Source organism: Corapipo altera, unplaced genomic scaffold (genome assembly GCF_003945725.1).
Source record: "Corapipo altera isolate COAL_440 unplaced genomic scaffold, ASM394572v1 24b, whole genome shotgun sequence".
In the NCBI taxonomy this organism is placed as follows: domain Eukaryota; kingdom Metazoa; phylum Chordata; class Aves; order Passeriformes; family Pipridae; genus Corapipo; species Corapipo altera.
This window is the reverse complement of record NW_020884888.1, coordinates 11,209,839-11,231,733: the sequence shown is the minus strand read 5'-3', so window position 1 is coordinate 11,231,733 and position 21,895 is coordinate 11,209,839. Positions and strand designations below refer to the sequence as shown.

At 38.5% G+C, this 21,895-nt stretch overlaps 1 protein-coding gene across 1 annotated transcript; it reads left to right on the top strand.

Annotated features, from left to right (window-relative positions):
• Positions 1 to 3,207: 3,207 nt before the first annotated feature.
• On the top strand, positions 3,208 to 20,795 carry SPATA48 (spermatogenesis associated 48). Its single transcript, XM_027643859.1, is given in 9 exon segments — positions 3,208 to 3,267; positions 3,269 to 3,405; positions 3,407 to 3,462; positions 3,465 to 3,535; positions 6,004 to 6,146; positions 7,193 to 7,300; positions 18,420 to 18,527; positions 20,673 to 20,752; positions 20,755 to 20,795. Coding segments are annotated over 9 exon segments (804 nt in total).
• Positions 20,796 to 21,895: the final 1,100 nt, after the last annotated feature.

The window sequence follows — 21,895 nt, the reverse complement described above, 5'->3', positions numbered from 1 at the left end:
GGGAAGGTCAAATTAGACAAATTAGGTAATTTGTTAACTTTCCTGCATTAATCTCCAAATATGTGGAAAGGAAGTTTTATCCCGCCGGTAAATATGGTGAATGTATGTGGGAAAAGCACTGGCAGTGTAAAACTAAACCCGCAGGGGTAAAGCTGGATACTAAAGGGCAGAGCTCCTGTATTATGAAAAAGCATGTCCCAGACAGCAACACAACTTTAAAACTACCAGGCTGCAAAGACAGTTCTCCTAAATAGCAAGTGACAGGACCAGAGGAAATGGCCTCAAGCTGCACCAGGGGAGGTTTAGACTGGATATTAGGAAAAATGGCTTCACTGAAAGGCTGGTCAGATATTGGAACAGGCTGTCAGGGAAATAGTGGAGTCACTATCCCTCGAGGTGTTCAAAACACGTGTAGATGCAGCACTGAAGGGACATGGGTTAGTGGCGGGCTTGGCAGTGCCGGGTTAATGTTTGGACTCAGATGGGAAGGGGCAGCCTATGGTTCAAACCCCTGGCCTGGCGCCACGTCACCCAGGATGGTACCTGGGTTGGTTGTCTGGGCAAGATGGGCAGCAGAAGGAGAAGGTGATACAGGAGGAGGAGGAGCAGCCCGAGGAGAGGCAAGAGGCCCCAAGTGCCCCACCAGGCCCTTCAGGGCACATCGTTCCCGGCCGTGGATCTGCAGTGGGGAAGGCGGTGGCGGGGCTTTCCAAGCCGCAGTGCCAAGCTCTGCATTTCTGGCGAAAGTGGGGAAGGGAAGGCAGGGGAGGGGAGGCTTTCACATCCTCAAACCCCAGGGAAACATCTGCTGCTGCTGGCGCCGCAGTGCCATCCAAAATCATCCTGCTTCTGAGGTCAGTTACTTAATCCCAATCTATTGCCGCTCCAGGGGCAGCTCCTTTGAAACAGCCAGGCCTGTGGCAGCGCAGAGTGCACCCGGCCAGAGACATAAGGAACTGACCTCGTACTCCTGGCAGTTGTTCCTAAAAAAAGCAACCAAGGAAGTTTCCACTGCAGAGCCAAAGAACTTCGCTGATCCAGTCACTGTCATGAGCACCTACAACTCTGCTGCCCCATCTACATTGCGCTGCTGCAAGAGAGCAATTGAAGTGTCTGGAATCCCAGGACACTTGCATGTTCCTGTGGCATATGAGTATTTAATGCGTAGTTTTTTGAAGGGGGGGGGGGAAGACGCAAGGAGTTTTCTTTCTCAAATAAAGTCTGACAGGAAAACGTCACTTTATTGAAAGATTTGGTATGTTGTTACTGTGCCAGAGAGGGAAACTAGCTGTTTCTTGTCAAAGAAGCAAAAAGGACTGCTCCACAGAAATCCTAAAACAAAGTCAGACATCTAGCAAAGAGGACTAACTTGGACATGTGACTGATTCATCCATGTACTTCTTTAAAAGCACAGATCACTTCAGAATGTTGACAGAAGAAATAATTCAACCTTCCTTGGCAAATTTACTTCCCAAGATAAACTGGACAAAATCCCTGTAAACAAAATCTAACGTAAAGTTTAAATTGCATTTCACTCTACAAAATGAGTCATCCTTGCAATGTCTTCCATCCTATGCTTTACGTGGTTCCCATGTCTTTACCTCTCCTGTCATCTCTTTCTAAAGCTTTCCAGGAGGATGTGAGAAGGTATGGAGGAAAAAGTCAATCTGCAGCACTGAATGTAATTTCTAGTGTAAAACTGATTATATTTGGTATGGAGATTACAGAGTGTCAGTAAATATAGACACCAGTATGGCATTTTAAAGGCTTGTTACTGACGGAAGACAAATTTTGGAAGTTTCATTTCACTCAGATGAATGTACAACTGTGATAGAAAGCAGGATGTATCAGATAGAGTTCCGTATCTTCAGAGTGTTGGCTTAGCCTTACACTGCCCATACGGCATATAAAATATCCTCAGCTGTCACTTTTTACACATTTTAGTTCTTGTGATCTATATATGAAACCAACCTTGATAAAGAAGGAAGGTGTGTTTATTTATTTATTTATTCTGCTCCATCAGCAAACTACTCAAAAAAAAAAAAGACCCACCATGATTCTGCATTACAGAACACATCTTTTAACCTGTACTGTAATAAATTTTAGTCTTATTTCTAATTTTGTATTAATCAGCAGCAAGTTAGGATTTCAGAGAAATTACATCTGTGTGAGACTAACATAAACAAAGGAATTATCAGACTCTCTGCCCCAATTTCTCCCGACAAGGCCATAAAAGAAAGGCCCCCATAGTCTGAATTAAACTGTCCAAATAAACATAGTCTGATTTTTCTGAAGAGCCAGACCTTTGCAGTTGGCACTGAATTCATTCGGAGAGGACCTTTATAAATCAGACTGCTTTTGTTTAGAGTTCTAGATGCATACTATCAACCTTGGAATCAGGAAATGAGTACTGCTTATTCTGAGCTGAGACATTAATGAACTTGTCTACTGATAGAACAAGTGGCAAAGCTCTGGAGGTAAGTGAGCTGCATGGAAAACTCTGATGTTAATATGTTTTACTTATTCCAAGTAATAATTGTAAGTTTTCTGGATTTGCATTTCTCTGTGCTTGCATTTGATAATTTTTTTGTGTTAAATCTGTGTTTCAATTTAATTCGCTTGTGATTTCTATAGCAACAGAATAGTTTATTTTAAAATTCTTCAATGAAAACACCATGTAATTGTCAGTGAGACTGAAAACTTCTTCATTTTGTCTCTACTACATGAGTCAGTAATTTTTAGTGCCATTGCAAGTTGCTATGTATGTCCCTTGAAGGACTGGGTTACAGTGGTACTCGTGAACCATGTTTCACACCAGGAGACATTTCATTGTAAGGTATTTTCCATCATTACCAAGAAACAGAAAAATTCTGCGCATTCAATGGCTCTGTTCTTTTTGTACCATACTTGATAAATCTCTTTTCAGGAAAGAATTCAATACTTAAACGACTACCATGCTTTTCTATGCACCGATATTCTGGAGAATGATGTCTAGTTTTACAGCAATTTGTTAGCTGGAACTTCAGAAACTTGAAGAAACAGGGGCAAGTTGCATCTTTTAAGTTTACTGCCACATAAGGATGATAGAAGAGAATGACTATTTTCTGATGGACCTGAAAGGCCAACAAGTGCCTTTGAAAAGTCTACCTTACCAGTTGAACTAGTTTACAAGATGATCACTGACAGCATCCAAGAGTGTTAAGGAAGATGTACATGCCTGTTGTGAGCGGTCTTGAGAGCAATCATGACTTTTCCAACTTTGAAGAGAAAAAACAGTAATTCTTTCCCTAAATTTTATCTACTCACCCCTCCTGTAGGGGTGAATTACCCTTTATTCCCACACCAGGATGTTATGCCTTTAATAGATCCCTGCTCAGGTTCTGTGAGTCTAATAGCAGATGCTGAACAGTGTTGGAAGAGCTATTGAATCCCTGGTGGACTACAGTGATATGAAACCTCACCAGTGGTCCCCACAGGAGGCCTTCAGGAGGAAACTGGCCAGAACAGACAGTGGGAGTCAGGACATGATTCAGAGGTAAAGCAAATTACTATATTTATTTCTTAAACACCAAAGAAATTGGTGATGCTTGACAAATAAATAAAATGAGTTTCTGAACTCCATTCCCCAGGGTCCTAAAGGAACAAGCTTATAAAACATATTTGCCCTCGATATTTGAACTGGATATAAAAACTGCAGTAGTGTTTGTATGTTTCGTTGTCCCTGCTGTAGCAAAGAAGTACTAGTCAGCAAATTCCAGTGGGAATTCAAATGCTAAAAAAAGAAAAAAAACTTTGAAGGTAATTAATGTTTTTTAAAAATCTATTTATGTAAATTGTGAAACTACATACCATAGTTCTAATGAGCACCTACTTTACTACAAACCAAAATAATAAGTCAATCTGGAGTTGGGAAATCTCCTGGATATTTCTGTGTTTCTTTGTATTTCCTGACAAGTTGCGGTGCAGCACATTTAAAGACCTATTCCAGTGCCTAGCTGATCAGAGAACAGAAGTTCTTCAGGACTGCCATCACATGTTAGTCAAAGTACATATTACTCTCTTATTTTATATAAATGTCTTACACATTGAGTCTGGCTGAGTCTGATCATTTCATATTGATTACAGCATCAAAATGGAAATTTACCACTTATAACATGAAGCAAAATTGGGTTAATGGTTTCAGAATTGTCTTATAAAAATTGTGGAAAGCAGAAATATCGGCCCAGGGCTTCTTAAGGTAGACATAATCAGCCATAAGCAATATGATTGAAGTCAATTTCAGTGATTTTCATAGAGAGATGCTCATTATAGCTAGAACAAAATTTTATGGTGTCTCATGCTACAGGCTCATAGATGAGGGGAAACATTTCTCAGAACATGGTAAAGAAATGTAAATAAACTCCTTGTTCTATTTTATTATGCAATAGTGCAGTTACTTACTTCGCAGTTAAAGATACTTTATATGTATTACTGTCACCAAAAATCTCTAAGTGTCGTAAATTCAGACAGTGGTTTTTGTTCCTTGTTTCTGTCTTCAAACTTTGCATTTTAAATCTCATTATGTTTTCTGCAGTCATATAACAGAACCCTAAAGAACATAAGAAACCACAAAGGATAAAAAATAGACTACATGATTTGTCTTTTTTTTTTCTTGCCCATCCCATGTAATTTTCACTCTTATTTCTCAGTTACTGTATTCTTCATTAACATATGAAATTAGACCTCAGACATCAGTCAGAACTGTTCAACTGTTTTTTTCTGCAAAATGAAGGGGAAAGAATATTTGAGAAATGCAGTTCTATCTGACCATTAAGTATTCCAATCCAGATAAAAGCAGATAGAGACAGAGATATACTCTGTCAGATAGGGACATATCTGAAATGAACACAGACAAAATCTGAAACTGAATGTCATCAAGTCAGTAATCCAGGTTACAGTCAAGAAAGTAGTCTGAAATGGAGAGTAGTTCCAGAACACAGATAGAAACTGTCTGTTGGCTTTCTGGTGACTTTTTTTTTTAATAAAGTTCACTATTAGAGTGAAATGCCGACTCCACTGAAGCTGTCAGAAAAAGTCAAATTTAACCCTTGGACAAACCTTGAAACAGGCATAGTCCAGTATAAATTTCTTAAGGACAGTCGTGTAAGTGTTCTTCCAAACATAGTATGCATTTACTAGTTTTCCTGTGATGCTGAGATATTAACTACAAATGAGTAAATATAGATATAAAAAGTAGACTAGTTTTTAGCTACTATTTTTAATGAGACTGCATAAATGAATTCCAGATTTTAGCTATATAATTCAGGGCCCAACTACCAACCTGCAGGCACTTCGTGTGATATAAGTTGCTAATCTTTCTAGATGTAAGTCCCAAGACATTCCACAGCTAAGTTGTTTGGGGAAGTTGTGCTGAGAGAGAGATCAGTCAGGCATTTTGCAAGCAAATTCTACAGTCACTTTCTCCACTGTGTCTGGGATGAATGTAAAAAAAGGAGACAGAAGCAGTCTTTGATACGGATGAGCTGCGGTTTATAAAACATCTGCAGCAGACAGGAGCTTCTCTGTTGTGAGAAGATGTAGTGCTATGGCTTTGGCAGTCAGCAACTTTGAACTTCCCTAGCAGGCGCTTGCACCTGCTGAGTGAAGCAAACTTAGGGAAACTCTGTAACAGCAAAGCAAATGCAAGAAACTGACAATGAAGGTCGTTCTAAGACTGGAGAATCATAGCCTGCCAGAGAAAGGGACAGCTGAAGAACTATCCTTCATGTATTCTGAGTCAGTATAGGGAAGGTGCTCAATGCTAGAAGACAAGGTCTTGACAGTGTTTGCCTGTAGAGTCCCCTTCTCTCACTCATATGACAACAGAATTTTCTACCCTTTTCTCTGTGGTCTAAAGTTTTCTTTGCAGTGGACCACGGAATTTGACTATGCAGGTATATTTGTAGCTGGGAACCTGGTGACAAAGCCCCCATATCCAATTTGCAACTTTTATTCTATTTGTAGGGCTTAACACAGAGGTGGGCATGGGGATTGCAGAATGAACCAGGTTGTTCGACAAGTCTGATAAGGAGCAGAGATGACTTCTTGCCCCCGCTGGAAGCTAACATATTTATCTTTCCAGGCCATGAGGCAGCTGAGTTGCTCAGGCAAACCCAGTGGACATTTGTGTTACTGGACACAGTCAGACATACAATGGGAGAGACAGGTACCTCTGCAGGGTGGAAGAAAAATGCTATCGGTAGATAGAAAATGCTATCATGGTTTCTTGAATGTTACTCTTTCAAAGAAATATAGACATGGATGGTGAGAGCTGCTTGCAGGGAGAGACCAAGAGAGAAATTCAGACCTGATATTAAGTTGCTCTGTGTTCTCAAGAACTAAATGAGAGAAGTATTACAGTAAGAGAAGCAGTTTATTTTTAAAGAAAACATGCTTACGAAATTTACTGAAGTTCCAGTATCTGAGGAGATTAAAAGGTAAGATTCTCCCTGATGAACTGGTTCATTTAGCTTACATGCCAACCTAATTATTTACCACAGTATTTTACCAAATTCACATGAGCACTGCATCATTCCAAGAGCAAAACCTTGACCTATCTTTTAGGACTGCATAAAAATTCTATCAGAAAATTCTGTCTGGTGAGAAAAAAGTTATTGATCTATTCGGTCTTTAACAGTGTAAGCTGAAGCTCTTGAACCTGTCATATCCCTTTGTATATGTACAATGTCCCTGGATTGTTTCTACTTTCTACATATTTTATTAGCCCAAGCAGTCCCTCTCTCATTTTCTGAAACGAGTTGTAGATGTTTCCTTGGCTTGTGGGTGTCTCCAGCCTTTTACCAGTAAACTAGAAATCAGAATCTGTTATCTCCTCTTTGTAAGAATATCCCAATCTGATTATCCACATAGCCAAAAGGAGAGAGATGACACATTTCTATCTTATTTCCATTTTTTTGCCTTCACATATCTAGTAGAGCAGTCATTTGTTGTGTCCTGCAAGTTCAGCAGATGATTGTTTTCATCTTGGGACATGCCAAGCACACTGGGCAGTTCACCTCTGTGGGTTTTTTTTCTTGTGGACCATTTTAATAAATAATTAGAATTTTGGAGCATGCAGTATATTGTTCAGCTGCCTCCACCATCTGTCTTATGAATAATGTACATATTTTTGGTTGCATTTCTATCCGAACAGTAGCTGTGCTGGTGCAGTATATTTTGAAGACATTGACAATGCTGGTGTAGACTTAATCCCATTTAACCATGTGCAAACTTCAAAGTCTCGCTATACAAGCATTGCACAGCATGTTTTGTTTATTAGCATGATTTTGATCCTACCTCCTGAGTTCTTGCTACTTGGAGAAGGGGGAAAAAACAGTTAAAAATCTGATCTTGATGAAAGGAATGGAAAAATTTGGGGTAACGCTCTTTATTCTTTTTAATAACATGAATGAGTCTGTTAACACAAGAAGCACCATGGGGTTTCTGATTCGGGGCTGAACCTTGAGAGTCCTTTTTAATAATTGAGTCAATAGTAAATGACCTACAGTGGTAACTCCCTCAAGTGGTCAGTTTAGGTCTGTAAAAATCTAAAGGACCATCCAGAATAGATATATAAAAATACTCAAGGAGGCTAATACAAAATGACCAGAGAGATGTCTGCTGAGATGACGGCATAACAGATTTTATCCATCTACTTGTCTCACAGTAAGCTGAAATGCAACCTGTTTTGATTAAGTATGAATTTCTCATAGAACATTAAGGCCTTATTTATTTATTGTATCACATTAATGTTATAGCTTCAGGGAAATTATGCTCCTAAGACCACACATCATGCTTTTCAACAGAAACATTGATTTGGGGTTTTTTTTGTTATCCAGGAATTGCTCTGTGGCCCAAGTGACCCTGCCATCCATCTTGTGCAGAATGGTCATAAAGAGTTGACATTAATTGATCATCAGACCAAAAGCTACCCCTGGTGTGCCCATCCTGGGAAGTAAAATCTTCCTGTGGTAACACCAGTGCAATATACTGTCATGGTATAATGAACTCTTCACGATCAGCAGGCTCTGACCTAGGCTGAGATGGAAATCAGAATATTTTTCCTGCTGTTAATCTTGCTAGACTAATTGCACAACCAAGTTTTAGGAACTCAACAGGCACCTTTCCATTTTTCTGAATTGAGAAAGGTTCCATGTGAAGCTAGCTTGTGCACATCTGCTGGATCATGCCCAAAACACCTGGCTTGTGATTCCTGATGATGCTGAGACTACCTAACACAGACATTTCTGTGAATGCCCAGCATCAGGAAGTAGATTTGTGTTACATTCAAGGTTCAGCTTAGTAGGACATGGGAGAGAAGGTTCTGAGTGTAATATGCACCAGGAATTTCTGCTGATGCCATTCTGAATTGAGTCCTTACTTCCAAAAAAATTGTTTTTTTCAAACTATGCCGTACTTTCATACTTTGGATGCTTTCTGTTCTTTGGTATTAATGGACAAGTCTGTTGCGTAGAAATACCTGTGCCACTGTTTGATGGGTAGTATGACTTGAATATTGCCATGTTAAAAGTGTATGACTTTTAACTTTAGTCACTAGATGGCCTTTGAGTGTGCAAAAGCTCCCTGAATGCTAATTAGGAACACCATACTTTTAACTAGATGATGAACTTCAAAATTTGAAGGTTTTCACTTTAAGCCTTTCCTAAACCTGTCTTTAGTAGCTTGAGCTGATATTAAGCATTAATTTGCAAACTTTTGAGTAAGTAAAATGAAAAAGGTAGCAAGAATAGTAATAGTAAGAACTAAAAACAATAAAACAAAAGAGGAAAGAGACTTTCTGTTTACCTAATCAGAATTTTTCTTTGCATCAGTCTCTCCTGTGTGTCCTTGCAGTGGTCTTGCACAATTCACTGTCGTCAGGAAACTACAGAAGGGATATTTCACTTGGAAAGCAGAGGGACGAAAACTGTAAAAATATTGCCCTCTCTGTTGTGAAGATGCAATGCTGGATCTTATTTGCTTATGTCAGAGTATGTGCTAAATATTTCTTGTTGTTGTGAGCTGCCTTGTAAGTAGCTGGAATTTCTGAACTTCGCCTTAGGTCTGTTCATGTTATTTATTTACGTGGTATTCAAGATGAATGTGTATCCATCAAATGCTGTCACACACATGTGGGAAACAGTCCATCATTCTTCAGACAGCCTTACTCATTACAGCAGTAGGTTCACAGGCAAAGTAAGGCGCTAAGCATTGTAAGGTGGTCAAACTTGACCCATGTTACTGCAGCCAAGCCTATTAATACCAAGCTTTTATGACATAATGCCCCATTCCAATCATTTTATTTCACCTTCTGCACAAGTCATCTGGTTTCTCATAACCTGCATCTAATTTTTCTACTTGAATTGAAACATAAAATAGTATAAAATGATTACGCAGAAATGAATGTGCTTTAAAAGTAGAGCACATAGAGAATACAACATAGTGCTGAACAGAGGTCTGAGTTGTAGTGAAATTACAGAGCTGCTAACCCTTAGTTCTGCTACGTTGTATTGCTGTTGCTGTGGAGCTTTGAAGAAAAGAAGCTGATGTGTACACTCTGCTGCAGGCAGACATCCTGTCTGGAACTATTTGCAGCATATGGTACTGTGGTGGATTCAAGCAACTGGTTCTGTATTACCTTCTCTGGTATGCTGCATCTCATTTTTCTGGTTTTTAGTGAATGAAGCTATAGGTTTCATTGATTTCTGGCAACCAGCAAGATCTCTGAGAATTAAAAGATTCTGACATGTCAAAGCTGTGAAAAACTCAATTCCACCTGGAAAATTCTATCAAGTGTTTCATATTTATTCTCTGTCTATGACTTTCAGACATCAAGGTTGCTATGATTCTGAGCAAAAGAATGAGGAAAATCAGAAGGCATAAAACTGTTGCCTATAATTTGTTTTTCCCACTTTGTGTGTTTGTCAGTAGTTCTGGAAGGAGGTGAAAAGATATAAGGCTGCTAAACTCCCGCCAAAATCCTTGAAAAGTTAGGTTTATGTTTTGGATTTAGAAGCCTATATAAATGTAAAGTATAAAAACCTCTTTGTAGATAAGTCACTTTCACTCTCATGGACCAGCAGCTGCACTTCCTACCTGTAGCCCTCGGGCAGCAGTATTGGTGCTCAGGCATTACTCCAGAGTGAGACACTATTCTTCCCCAGACCGTGCAAGAAAGTGGTTGCCAACATTCAAATTATTAGCAAAGCTGCAAGTAGCTAAGAGTCATCTGTCATGTAACTGCAGAGACAAACAGGAAGAGTGGTGAACCTGGGCATGTTTTGTATGTTAGCCTTGCACCCACCCTCTCTTCCTTTTGGCAGAACAGGAAACCATCTTCTGTTTTTCTTCTTTTTTCTTAAGGAATTAGAAAAAAGAAAAAAGTCTTGACTCGTGCTGTAGATCAGCCTAAAAGCACCTAATATAAGATCTTCACAATAATGTTGTGAAGAGCTGCTGTGCATATATCCAACACTCTAGATAATACTCTGAAGTCCTTTACCATGCAATTTGGATGTTTTACAGATGGAAATCCAGGTGCAGTGTGATAAAGTGGTTTACAAAATCCCATTCAGAATCTGTAGCACAGTTAGGAATGAGAATTCAAATAACTTGAGCCCAAGTCTCTGCTGTTTTTTAACTGAACTCCAATCTTGAAGCTTTTGAAATGGTTCTTTGCTGAAACTTGGGTTTAAATAATATTAATTAGAACAAAGTGATGGCCATAGTTCTTAAAAGTTAGGCTGGGACATAAGTGAAGACTTGGGAATCTTAGTCATGTTTTATCCAGTTTTTCTCAGTGGTTCAGACATGGAATAGCTGTGAGAGCCTGCAGCATGCATAAAAAGCCATGTCACAGGTGTTGTGATTCATCTGCAAGTGCTTGATTTATGAATCTGAACTTATTAATTATAATTATGTTTGTGAAGTGGTAGCAGTCTAGGATGATCAGTGGGAATTTCCCTAAGTGAACTGTGGCTTTTCAGGTCAGATGCTTCATCTTTGCACTTGACCGAAAATCCTGGATCATTATTCAGTTCTTCTCATTCTCTTACAGACTTATATTAAAACCTGTCTTAGGGGAAAGGCATTAGTGACATAATCTCTTGAAGTCTGTTCCAGCCCTGGAATGTAGCATCTTTCTTAATATCCATGTTTTGTATATGCACTCCTGAATTTGTTTTAAAATTAACATGTTCCTCTCTTTCATCCTTGGTTATGTTGCAATGTATGCCTAAAAGCTGGAATCTTCTGTCATTTCTTTGTCAAGGGTAACACAGAAATCAGGGTTTTTGTAAAGAGACAGTCAAAAAATTAGGAAGTTGTTATGAAAAAGCACTCTGAAAATCTCTTTCTGATGCAGTCCTTTTTCACTAACAGATCTCCAAAAATCTTTTCTAAAACTTACAATCTCACTGTAAATAGTGTAATCACTTTTACACTTTTGAGATTACACTTTTAGACTTTTCAGAGCATGATTTCATTTTACAGAGTTTTCACTGAGTGGACTACATTTTCAGAGCGCGGGTGTTACAGGCTTGAATCTCATCTTTTTGTGCCGCTAAATAGCAAGGTTCCAAACTGAATGCACTGGTGCTTTTTTGTATTTTCATCATATGTTGCTTTTTTCACATTTACTAAACAACAATTGTCCAGTGGCTCAAATGTCTTTTGCTGTATTTTGAAAGGTACCGATTTTTTTTGTGCATGTTTTCTTTTTCTTGTTTGTTTTTTCCTACTTTCGCTACTTGTCTGCCAACTTTAACCTCCCTCATGTTTGCTTTCTTGTCTTTCAAACTGATGAAGTGTAAATTTCATTGGAATCAGTGAGTTAAAGGTACCTGCTTAGCATGATTTCCTGAACAGGGACAGGATTGAGTATCTGTTCATATATTTTGCAAAACTACAACCTCTGAGATTTCTTTTACAAGATTTTAAACTCTGAATTGATTATGTCTGTTTTCCTTGGTTATTTTCAATTTGTTTCTTACTGGTTTGATTATTAAGTATTTACTTATAATATTTATTTAATTGTGGAAGTTGAATACTGCATTTGGTTTTGTATGTCACATAACTAACCATATACTAGGTAGATAAGCAACTGAGTGCTAACAAGTATGTTTCGTACAGGCAGACAGGCTTTCAAAAATAGCTCAGCAACCACACATGAAAACCAGAATTCTGAAAGAGTGCACGTTGATCGCTAAGCTCCTGTGAAAACCTGGCCACAAACACCACAATCTGATCTCCTGTGTGTAGCTGCCACTCCAACCCAAATGTGTATCAAGGAAGAGCAGGGCAGTCCAAAACCTGGAGAAACACTGTATTTTCATCTCCCTTGGGCAAGTTATACAGGGGAGGAAACTTTGCATCACAGCTACAGGAAGACTGACTGATAAATCCTTTGGGCACTTTTGAGAAAATAAGTAATGACCCAATTAATTGTTTCTTGTTACTAACAACTACTTTGAAAAATTCTCTTTCTTATTCAGAAATGTATTTTGAACTTAATAATTTTGCAAATTGTAGAGAAAGTGCTTTTGCTGCCTCGTATGTATTTCTAACATAATCATCTACTGTTCTTTTTTATTTTAAAATCTCTTTTACTTTAAAATCTTTATATATATATATACATATATATATATAATTTTGTATAATTCCCCTCCACTCCGAACCACCAGCTTTTTTTCTTTGTTGACCTCTTCTCCAAGCAGCTGCTGAAACAAGGTTATGCTCTATGTGGTATTTTAGTTCTGCAGGTGTTTTAGGGGTCAATGGAAAAAAAAGCCTCCCACGCTGGTGATGGGGATTTCCTCTGTAGTATTCATGGGCAGGGCTCTGGTATGTTAGGCGTAAATAATTCCTCTCCTTGGTATGGTTAAAGCTCACTTACACTTTAGTGAGCTGGCTGTACTTGTTGCAGTAATAGTGTATTACACTTAGTGCATTCCAGCATGTGCAGCAATGGTTCATATCAATCAAGTGTTATGTCTGAGTTGTGCTTTCCTCTTTCGTATGTCTTTTATACTATAGCACAACAACTTTGGGGCTTTCACTGTGGTGCTTATTGGAACCTGCTTCTTGATTTGACAAAAACAGGACAGTGATTATGTTTTCTTGTTCTAGATTAAAAGCCTTTGTCTCCACAATTAAGTAAAAAATCTGGCAGTCATTAGCTTTTTAAAACTTGATACTCGTAATTCCTCAGCTCTCATGATCCACAGTAGAGGGCAGTGCTTACACAATGCATGCGCATTCTCAGCAACTGTTAATTACTTGGCAGCACCTTTGAAACATCAACTAATGCATTACCAGAACGCTGGTAAATAGGTTATAATACTGTTTTTTGAAAGATATCAGCAGATGACGCTGAAGTGGCCTGTTCAAGCCCACAGAGATTGTCTGTGTCAGAGAGTGGATGGGGTCTGACCAAAAGCACTTGATTGAAATGGGAACTTAATACATATGGTTTCTAAGAAGATAAAGTCGTAAGTGTTTCAAGTCCTGCAGTTCTTGCACAAAGCCATTCTCTGAAACTCCCCTTTAATCATGGTTTCTCAAGCACATAGAGCAAAATGCTACTATCACATCAGTATATCTGTAGTGACTTTGGTCATATTTCTTCAGTGTAGTCATTCTCCAATTGACTGTGTGCATGCATCCCTTATAATTTCAAGTTATCATAAAAACCTCACAGGCACAATCAGCTGGGAAGAGGACCCTGTGGTACCTTGCACAGTCATTTACATGGGCTGCCTAAGAGCTTTCTCACAATGTATCTTTTCTTCAGAAAATGATAGCTTGTCCAGCATGGATGCCTTTTTAGTTGTTTTCCAGTTTGACTCATCGGTGAGCTTGAGGCAGAGCGCAGGGGTGTGCTGATGTATCCTACTCTGACATTTTTCAAATGAGATTTTATTTCTGGCTTGAAATGCTTTACTGTTTCTGAAAATTATTATCCCATACTAAAAATGGGGGGCTGAAAAAGTTGAAAGCAGAATAAAACAGTTTGAAATTGTAGAAACAAAATCAGGTCAACAAGATTCAAAATTTTCCCAGGGAGTTACCATTTTGATGGTTTTATTCTTTTAGAAACCCCAAATCCGTTTATAAGTACCCATTCCCTATCCTGTGTTGATGGCTGAGGGAGAAGGATATGAAATGCAACTTATAATGCACTGCTCAAAAATCCTGTCAGTCCCATTCTCTGCATGAAGCACTTTGGTTTAACTTTACAAATATTCTTAGGTGTAGTCTTTCCCGACAAAAGAGAGTGTATGCATTGAGTTTCCTGAAACAGGATCATGTCTGAGGCATTTTTATCACAGGTTATTCTGTTTAGCAAGTAGGATCATGGAGATAAATAGGATCAAGAAGGGCCACAAACATGTGGCATGTCAGTCTTCCTGAAAGGGAATTTAAGGTGGAAGTCAGTTACAAGTCTTACGTACTGGAAATGAGATCTGAGAGGCCTATTTTATAATTACAGTAACAAGAAGAGCTAGTTAATAACTTAATATGGTGATTTAGTTCTATGATATTTATACAGGAGTGTTTATAAGAAAGAGTAAAATGTTAGGAACTCTACCGTATTCCTTTCACCTGACAGAATTTTTGCGCAAAGGACTTGGATACCTCCGTTGCTCAAGCTGAAGTGCTAGATCCAAGGTTGAGGGAATCTTGATTTTGCTCCCTGAAATACAGCTGATGCGGAATTTACATGGCAAACCTAGGCATCCAATAACCTAGAGGCACCCTAGACCATCACTACCAGCTGCAGCTTCAGAAAAATATGTATCTCCTGCGAATCCTGTGCTATAGGGAATTATCTCAGATACCTTAAGGCATCTCATATAGCTCTAAATATCAGTATGGAGGGCCAACTAAATTAAGTTCACACTGTTTTTCCTGAACATTACCAGGAAATAAAAGTCTTCAAAGACATCCCATTATGGTGAGGCTGGACCTCCAATCCTGTGTTCAAGATTTGGACCCTCACTCCAAGAAGCAGTACTGAGGTGCTGGAGCATGGCCAGAGAAGGGCAATGGAGCTGCTGAAGGGTCTGGAGCACAAGTCTTTTGAGGAACAGCTAAGGGAGCTGAGTTGGGCTTGTTTAGCCTGGAGAAAATGAGGTTCAGAGAGGATCTTATCTAGTTGCCCGAAAACTAGATGAGGGGCAGTTGGGCTTGGTCCCTTCTACCAGGTAAAAAACAATAGGACAAGAGAAAATGGTCTCAAGTTGCACCAGAGGAGATTTAGATTGGATATTAGGAAAAAATTCTGCATGGGAAGGGTTGTCAAGCACTGGAACAGGCTGGCTGAGTCACCATCCCAGGAGATATTTGAAGAACATATAGATGTGGCACTGAGGGACATGGTTTGGTGTTGGACTTGGCAGTGCTGGGTTAACAATTGGGCTCGGTGACTTTAGAGGTCTTTTCAGTTCTTAGTGATTCTATGACTCTATGGGCACACAAAACAGAGTCACACCAAAGCAGAGGCACTCAGAATCACTACAGTCCAATTGAAAATCTTAGTGCTTACACAGACTCAACTGTCAACACTATATGTTTCTCACTGTCAGGACTAAGAGCTGCTAGGACGATAACAAGGAAGTGCATGAGCAAGAGAGATGTCATGGTTAGAGAAAGAAAGCTTGATGACGACAGCATAACCACAGAGGAGTTTTATGCGTTGCCCAGTGGTAGCTTGGTACTTAGTTGTTTTCTTTAGCAGCAGCAGTATGGTTTAGCAGCTCATCAGAGAAAGCACACAAGAGCTAGACAGCATGATTCAAAAAAACAAAAACCCAGGGGAGTATTTTTTGAACCTCAGTTTCTTCTGCCTTGTCACCTACATAACCACAGCACATTTTTGCATCTTCTTTGCATGTTCCCAGGAGAGCAGTGCTGCTTTACTTTAGTGTAAGCTTACTTACTTTCCTGGTATTTTTGTCTTCTCCATGCCCACCTCTCTTCTCTTTTAGATCTACATCCATCCCATGTGTTATCAATGTACCAACTTCTGTCAATTGCTTCTAACAGACAGTCTACAACAAATCTTCATCTTGTATCTTCTCTCAGACAGACTTTTGGGTCATGTTTGGACATTTCTGATGCTTTTGTCTTCTCTTCTACTTTTGCAAGTTTTAAAGGTGAGAAGTTTTTGTCAAGCAGATGCCTCACAGTATATTCTAATATCGCCACAGTTGTATAGTTATTATGTTTGTTAACTTCAAATAGGCTTATTAAATATTGCAAGTTAATATGGGGCTTCTTGTTGTGATTTGCTTCTCTTCTGTGTGACATCCATACAATTTCAAGTCAGTGGAATTCCATGACATGGGAGAGATGTACCTTGGGATGTATCCCATCACCAGGGTAATAAAACTGTTTTCAGAGTCTGACTGATTCCTTCAAGGTGATAGCAGGTATGTTTTCAGGTTTGGATGGATGCATGTGCTTGTACTCACAGCCACCTAGTATCCATTGTGTCCCTTGGTGGGATCCTGATATGCAGAAGAAATTTCCTACAGAGTGACCTAATCTGCACATAACCTAACAATTGTCTGCTTTGACATGAAAAAGCAAACTTGGATGCAAGTAATTTTGGCCAATTCTGCAAATATGTTCTACTATGTACTAGATTTTGAAGCCTACTTGTGCCTGTGTGGCTGCTGTCAAGACAGACAGTAGATTTGTTAGGTCCTCAGCCAAATAATTGGTGATTCCCTATAGGCAACATCTCACCAAGTGCTGCAAAACTTCTGTACTGATTCTACAAAGCCATCTTCTCTGGAGGGTCGTATGCTGGAGCATGGCCCAGGGAGCATAGCAGTGTATGAATGTATGGGTTAGTGCAAGGCTACTCCAAAATAAGACAAAGACCTAGATGGTGCTTTTGCTAACTATGGTTACAAAGACTACAACATATACCCCCAATGCTCCCATGGCAAATACAGTTCACCCACAGTCCTTTGTTATAACCCTGGTTAGTAGATACAGCATTTTGTCACTACCCCTGCTATTCTGGGGAGGAATTTCAGAACCAAGTTTCCTAGTACTCAAGTCAAAGATACATAAAGTCTGATAAACCACATCACTCACATATGCCCATTTTTGCATCCTATGCTGAACTTAATTGCAGAGAAGTAGCTGATCAGCTGTATGAAACTAGTAGTACTTTATAATCAAAGGAACTGTTTATTTTTACCCAGAGTACAGGGGAACTAAAAAAGTACCTCAGAAATTATTTTAAAGGAGGCGTTGTTATTATTTATACAGTCTGAAGACCCACAAGGGACTAATGGAGACAAGGTGTATAATGCCAAATATTTAGTCGATTCAGTGGATGCAACAACCAGTCATGAGCCTTTATCTCCATGTGTATGGGCAATCTGTGTCTGTATACTTCAACAGTGTCCTATCTTTAGCTGTCAGTATAGAACAATATTGATGATACTCTCTGAATAACTTTGAGCTGCAAAAAAAGTACCATATTGGGAATTTATGGGTTTTTTTAATTTCTAATATTCATGGATTATTTGTCTGAATTCATATTAGTACCTATTTTTTTTCTTTAATTTTGTCCATCTTCACTTCATCTTGCAGTAGTTATCGAAATTTTCTGTTATGCTACCTCAGATAAGTAGAATTTTTTTACTCCATCTCTTTAAGGAACTCTGCTTTTCATCTTCACACTAAAACTTAGCTTTAGAATTAACAAAAGGCTTTAGTTTTCCAAGATGTGGCACTTACTGTCTCAGTCCACTGGTGCACTCGAACTAGAATTTAAGTAGATATGTCTTAGCAGTGTTGTTAATATTACAACTTAATAAATTCTAGGGGAAATTTAGAGAACTGTAGAATAATTTGGAAAACCATTTGTGGTTTAACTTATGAGAAATCATACTTGTTGGCATAAAGCCTGCTATCTAAATTCCATGCTGAAGGTGGAAACTAAATATGAGCTAAATCTCTATTACATTTTTAAAGTATATTTTCTTACTTTTTGTGGTCTCTGCAAACCCTGTGACTCCATTTCTTTTTTATGATTGAATGTTGCTTGTAATCATGAATATCATACAGATATTAAACCTAAACTAATTGGGAAAAAAAAAAGTCTCTAAAGAAATCACTTTCACCATGTCTAACCAGAGATTTTCAGCTAGATCATCATAAAGTTGTTTCCCTGACCATAAAGAAGCTATACCAGTTGATACAATCTAAGGACTAAGGATTATATTATGAAAAGCTTTTACCCCATCCATCTTTGATAAACACTAACCATTTCAGAACTGACCCATAAGTTATATTTCAAGCCTCTAGTCATTTAATTTACCCTTTCTCCACTCCCACCCCCCTTTAACTGTTTTCTTTAGCACTCCAACTATCCCTGGATACAGTGGCAAGGTTCATTGATCGGCAACTCACCCGGGAAATTCTAATCTTCCATCAACAACCCCATCAGTAATTGCACAAATGCATGGGTAGGTATGAGGTATATTTCTCAACTTGTTCAGAAAGATTACAGCAAAATCATAATTGTATTTATTTAGTTAAAGAACAATTAAATGTTAAGTATGACATTCTATTGGTTTAAAAAATACAGAACAGTTGGGATTGGATCCCACCATATTATTGTGATGCTAATCTGAAATCCGTTTGAAGTTTTATAATTTTTCTGGAACATCATAAGTATGAGTTAGGAAGGTGACTTTTTTGGTTTTATATATAACTAATCTCTGTGTTTTCAAAGAGGGTAATGAATGTCAAAGTTACAAAGTCCCAAAAGAAAACTGTGTGAAGTTTCTAAACTGGTGTTTGCAGACTTATGAAATGGGTATTTTCTATACAAAAATAGTTGTTAAAAATCAGTGGTTTTACTTAAAGGGCAGTGAGAGGCAAAATCGTGCCATACCACCACACTGATGCAGCCCAGGACCCTGTGACTACAAAATCATTGCAGCTCCCCATGACTACTATGGCTGCCTTATGAGGTGAATTAGTAATGTTTATTCTCTCTTGCTCTTCCATAAAAGGCTTTTTAAAACTATGAGTTAGTATAAGTACTTAGATGTTGGTTTCAAAAGACCTGGACACATCAGAACAACTGAAAAATTCATTTCCCTTTGTAAAATAAATTATAAAAAATCCTACTGATTTCAGTAATCCCAAGATAGACTGTAGTGGAGAGGTGAAGAGAAGGGAGATTATTCCTGGAATTTGAAGTCAGACTACCCCACTTCACCTCCATGTGCTTTTCATGTAGGACATGGTCTCATTCTAACTGTTTTTAAAATGGTGGCCCCTTTTTTTCTTTCTTTGATCATTCTCAAGCCATGATTGTAATAATTTCTCAGAAAGTAGCAAGTGATTTCATGTGGCGGATATTTTATAGCTGCTTTATTCGACATGTCTACAACATATGGTCAGTCTGCTGAAGACAGTTACGAGTATCAGAGGGAATCTCTTGTCTGCTGCTAACATGGTCTAATAAATGTTCCTGTCAAAAGTATCAGCAATATCAGATACAGCAGGCAGCATGCAACCACTTCTGCACTGTGTTTCTACTGCATGGTGCTCTTACAGTGTGTGGGGCAAAATCGTGCACAACGGTGTGAAGCATTTGGAAGTCAACAAGATTGTATAGGATATGAAACAGTAGAAATATGATTTCTTCATCTTTGAACATGAATAGCATTTTTATATGTCACGCTTTATTGATGTATTTTTATTGTATTTTTATATCCAGGTAATCCCAAGGTGAAGTCAGAAAATTAGGTTTCAAAATCCTTTTGTGCAATTAAATTCTGGCAAGTTTGTTTAGCTTTTACATAGTAAGGAATGTTTTATATGTTTTTTTGTTTTGTGTTTAAAAGGACTGACCAGTGATTCACAGAAATACAAATCCAATTGCACCTCAAGTTGTATGGAAACTCATTGACTTCACTCATTGGTTAATGTAAGATAGTGCTAGATTTAATTTGATTTTTGAGAGAAAGGTTGTGCCCTTTCAGCAAGTATCATTGAAGATTTCAAAAGGTATCTTTAGGTAAAAAAGAAATTTATTTTTTTTTTTGGAGAGTGAATGAACATAAAACTCTGTGCTCAGTTCTGTGTTGACTATGAGAACTTGGCATTTAAAGCAGGTATGCAGTGGTGCCCAAAAAAGTATTTTTAGAAGGCTTGAAAGTTAAATCTTCATCATGATCTCCAGGCATCACTGGATGATGTGCTTATGTGCTTGAAAGCATTCAGTGTGCTCATGGCAGTCCTGTGTAGATACTGTGCAGGTTAGTTGTGAGACAACTGTGTGTATCTATGTGTGTGTGTGTCTGTGTTTTCAAGAAATGCTGAAAAGAAGTGAGGCGGAACACACTCTGTTACAGCTGCTATTACAGCTTCTTCTATATATGCAGAAGGGAAAATTTAAAACTTTTAGGAAGATTTACCACCACTGTTCTTAAGATGGCTGATTCTAACACTATGGAATATTACAAATTGTTAATTCTCTGAGACCAATGGACATAAGTGTTTATGAAGAAAGCAGTGAGAGGGGGAAAGAGAGAATGTTTAGTAATATGGGGACACGCTTTAGAAGTCTTTTTTTCCCTGTTTTTTTGTGACTGCAGATACATAGCAAGATGTGGAGGTTTGTCTCAGTATAAGCACCAAGGACTTTTTTCTCAAGTGTTTGCTCCAGTTGGTCCTCAGATTCTTTCAACAAGGCAGAACAAGAAACCTTTACAATTTAGAATGTGTCAGTCCTTTTCATCTGGGTAACTGAGAGCCTCAGTGACTGACAGTGAGAAGAAGGGAAATGTGTGAAGATGTGTGGACATTTTAAATACGGAACAAAACTGAAATAACATAGAAGTGAGTGTCTGTGGTTATTCTTAGTGCATTATTCTCATATTAAAAACACGAGTCGTAAGTCAAAGGCTTAAACCTGGTCCTCTGTACTGGATTGCCTTTTTGAGTATGGTTGAAAATAATGCCGTAGCTGTTCCATCCATTGACATAAACATTTTGTGTACACACACACACATGTGGACACACATATGTGAATGTATTATTAACTATGAAGTCAATACAGAACAGCAGGCCTTCTCATCAGCTGTCCTAAGTGTACCTTGCAAAGATGATTAAATGTCACAGAGTGAGATTTTAAGCCTGTACTGGCTTTGTGTGTTGTAGTGAATGAAGAGCCAGGTTATGTTCTCTGGTTTGGAGGCTAATTAAGTCTGTGTGCCTTGCATCCATGGTTAAATTCTTTTATGTTTAATCTGAAAACAGTTAAATAGGGAAGATGGAGGACCAGTGCTTAAGCAATTGTCTTGGCACTGTTTTATTTTCTGATATTGGTGTAAATAACATGAGGAAGGAGCATCCCTGAGAAAGAGAAGATCAGATGCAAATTTATAGGTCAGGGAGTTCTACTGTGCTCCAGGGGCCAAAATAGTCCAAATAGTTTATTCTAATTCGGACAGCCTTGCAGCTTCCTCAGAAGTTTCTGTCCCGAGGTCTCTGGTATTATCCAAGTAGTCTATATTTCTGTTCTGCTACCTCTCCTGCTTGCTTTTCTTCAGTACGGCTTCTCCAGGCTTTTGAAGTAGATATATGTGTAACAACTTTGTAAGAAATAGCTTTCCCATAGCCACTGAAGAGCTTTCTGTGAAGGATTATAAAGAGCACCAATGGTGAAAAGCCTTTTCAAGAGCAGACTGAAGACTCATTGGAAATACTGAAAGGTGGAGAACATAAACCACAGAGCCAAAAGACAGAAAATCCACAGAAAGAACTAACATCCCTTAACAAAGGGATTAGATCCTCAGCAACAATAACGGGAACTGAG